The sequence below is a fragment of the Drosophila navojoa genome, chromosome 4 (genome assembly GCF_054131105.1).
Source record: "Drosophila navojoa isolate 15081-1374.11 chromosome 4, UAZ_NAV_1.0, whole genome shotgun sequence".
Classification (NCBI taxonomy): Eukaryota; Metazoa; Arthropoda; class Insecta; order Diptera; family Drosophilidae; genus Drosophila; species Drosophila navojoa.
The window spans coordinates 8,772,710-8,775,541 of NC_142892.1; the positions used below are offsets into that span (position 1 = coordinate 8,772,710).

Consider the following 2,832-nt stretch of genomic DNA (forward strand, 5'->3'; position numbering starts at 1 on the left):
AACCCTTTTCCCATGCTGCTTCTCACATTGCAAATTCTCTATATGATTTCTGGCACACCCTGTATGACGATCAGCATTGGCTGCCGCGGTGCCTTAGTGATGCCCATCCCAAATCCATTTCCCAATCCCATTCCCATTCTCATTTCCATTGGCGTTTAATTGGAATTCTGTGCAAATATAGAAACAAATAAAAACATGGCAAAAATCCAATAAATGTCCTGCCTTGCACGTGCAGCACGCAGCGCGACGCCAAGCGAAGGCCGTGGGAGCGGACGGACGGATGGACGTACAGACGTACGTACGTTCCACTGGGCAGCGTTAATTGAGGCGCGGCAAGGCTTCGCCAGGCAACGCATGAAGCGGGATGAGTTGCATTTAAAGATGTGGCAGGGGCTTCACTTCTGCTACTACTACGGCCGTCGCTTGCCACACAATCCAGTGTCACAACAATCGATTGTCCTTTTTGTTGCCCGCATGCTGACATCATCAACATGGGCGTAGCCACCCTCTGAGCAGAGGCCGTGGAGGAGGAGGCGGGGGAGGGAAATGGCAACGCTTAAGACGAAGACCAAGGCATAGGCAGCAGAGACGTAGGCAGCGGCAGCTACGCACTTCCGATTTCCGGAACGTGTTTTGATAGATGTGCAGCAGCAGCAGCAGCAGCAGGAGCAGGAGCAGGAGGGGGAGCAGCAGCAGTCGCGGCTTTCAATTGATGCCGCGCGACACGTGTTTCGTGTTGTTTTTGCCGCAGCGCAGCTACCCTTGGATATATTTGCTTCATGCCGTTAGTGGATGCACGTGTGCGGCTTGAAAGGATTCGTGCGCTGGCCGGAAGCCCATAAAACAGCCGCAGCAGTTGAAACCTTATCACATTGGGAAAATCGATTGTGCCACAGCGCACTGCAACGTCCAGAGCCTCGGGAAGGGCGGCAGGGCAAGGGGCTTCAGCTGCGTCTGGGCCGCCATTGCTGCGCAGTAGAAAAGTGCGCTAAAGAGAGCCGCTCCCGTTTGTAGACATTCCCCAAACAGTGCTGGAGACACGTGTGAAAAACAGAGAACACCAAACAGTAAACGGAAAATGGGAAATAGAAAATGAAAAACAAAAATCTGCGCAAGCCAAGTCGGCGCGCAGTTCATGAGTCAAACGCAAAGCGAATAAATGTCTACACGAAAGCAAAGGCCCCTCCACACACAGCTGGCGGCTGTTCAGGCCCGGCCAGGCTAGGCCAGACCGGGCTATCCATCTGTCGTCTGTCCGTCCATGGCTGGGCAAAGCCTGTCCAAACAATTGCCTGCGTCGATCTGTTTGAAAGCTGTGTTCGAACAAACGTCGCATTAACGCAACATTTTACCATTTTTATGGCCCAGAGAGCTGGCCAACAGCTCTCAGCTGCTGCCTGTTATCCAACACGGCTGCAGTCAGCCAGGCAGCCAGTCTTTTGGCTGGCCAGCTGTCCAGGTATGCGCCAAAAGCAGTGCAGTCTCCAGCTGTGAGCTGAACTCTTGCCAAACACGCGCCCAGTTGCCACAACTGGGCTTTTGGCCGCCAACGGGCGCGTTGCCAATTGGAAAGCTGGGAGGAATGCAGACGAGGTTATCGACGGTTTCATTTGGCCTAATCAGTGCAGCGACTATATACATATATATTATAACATATAAAAAACACGTATAAAACAAAAACTAAGCATGACACTAAAACACCGTTAGTTTGTTAGAGCGTACGTGGTGACCCCTATTATGGCAGCTTTGCCTAGACTACTCAGATAGGGTATGATTTCAGGCAGGATGGGGCACAGCACCGTCGGCCCGAACCGCGAAACAGCTGCCGCTGCCGCCACGCCCACGTGAAAGTAGTTCTCCTCCTGTACGCCAATGTATGTGCCGGACGCAATGTTGCCCAACAGCGAGATGTCCTTCACCGTGTCCGTGGAGCTGTTCCAGTCGTCGGCCATGCTGCCTATCAAGTCGTATAGCAGCAGTATCAAGGAGAGGGCGTGCACCAGTGCGACGCCCGACTCCGACGAGTGCGAGTAGAACTCGATGTTGGCCAGCGGCAAGGGTATGACTTCCACGATGTTCGAGGACACAGCATAGGTGCGATCGCACTCTCCGCCCCCCTCGAGAGTGCGCACCACACCGAGCAGTCCGTGGACCAAGCAGAAGGCAGCCGCCGTATACGCATACGGGAACTCGGCCGGCGTCAGAGTGTAGAGCGCGTAGCAGCAGGCTCCTACGAGTATTACATGGGAGAGGGCCGTTATGTACATTTTGAACATGTATGTATGTGTAATAAAAATATAAAAACCGAGAAATTTATAAAACAAATATCGGATTTAAGAGAAATTTATAATTTTTACAAAAACTAAAATTTGTTGTGTTCAGTTTGAATAAAATATGTTAAATGAAAATCCTACCCTGAAATGGCAAATATAACAATGTTCCTACAAAAACAACGAAAGGTTGAGTAGGTTTTTGGATTGCTGTCAAATCACGTTAGACATATATCGTATCGAATGGAATATATCGAAAATGAAATAGTATGGAAGCTATGCGATGATTGATTGGAAATTGAGAAATATGATTTTCTAATAGATAAAATATTTTAAAAAATTTTGTAGAGCTTAATAGACGTCCATAAATATTTTATAAATATTTGTAGAGTTTCGATGAATCAAATAACATTTTAATATTATTTAAAATTTATATAAATTTACATAAAATTTAAGCTCTACAATATTCTGTATAAATGTATTCTAGATCATCTTGCTATGCTTCGATTGTCCATTGATACCATGGATATTTACTAATATTCCCAATTTAACAAAGTTAAAG

At 48.0% G+C, this 2,832-nt stretch overlaps 1 protein-coding gene across 1 annotated transcript; it reads right to left on the minus strand.

The window, feature by feature from the left end:
- Window positions 1–1,604: 1,604 nt before the first annotated feature.
- On the minus strand, window positions 1,605–2,432 carry LOC108652588 (uncharacterized). The gene has a single exon (XM_018102808.3). It carries the CDS (start codon window positions 2,274–2,276, stop codon window positions 1,704–1,706), a length of 573 nt encoding a protein of 190 aa, XP_017958297.1. The 5' UTR covers window positions 2,277–2,432; the 3' UTR covers window positions 1,605–1,703.
- Window positions 2,433–2,832: the final 400 nt, after the last annotated feature.

Excerpts from the sequence above, each read along its gene's own strand:
- LOC108652588 (XM_018102808.3), bottom strand. The coding sequence starts at position 2,276 with ATGTTCAAAATGTACATAACGGCCCTCTCCCATGTAATACTCGTAGGA.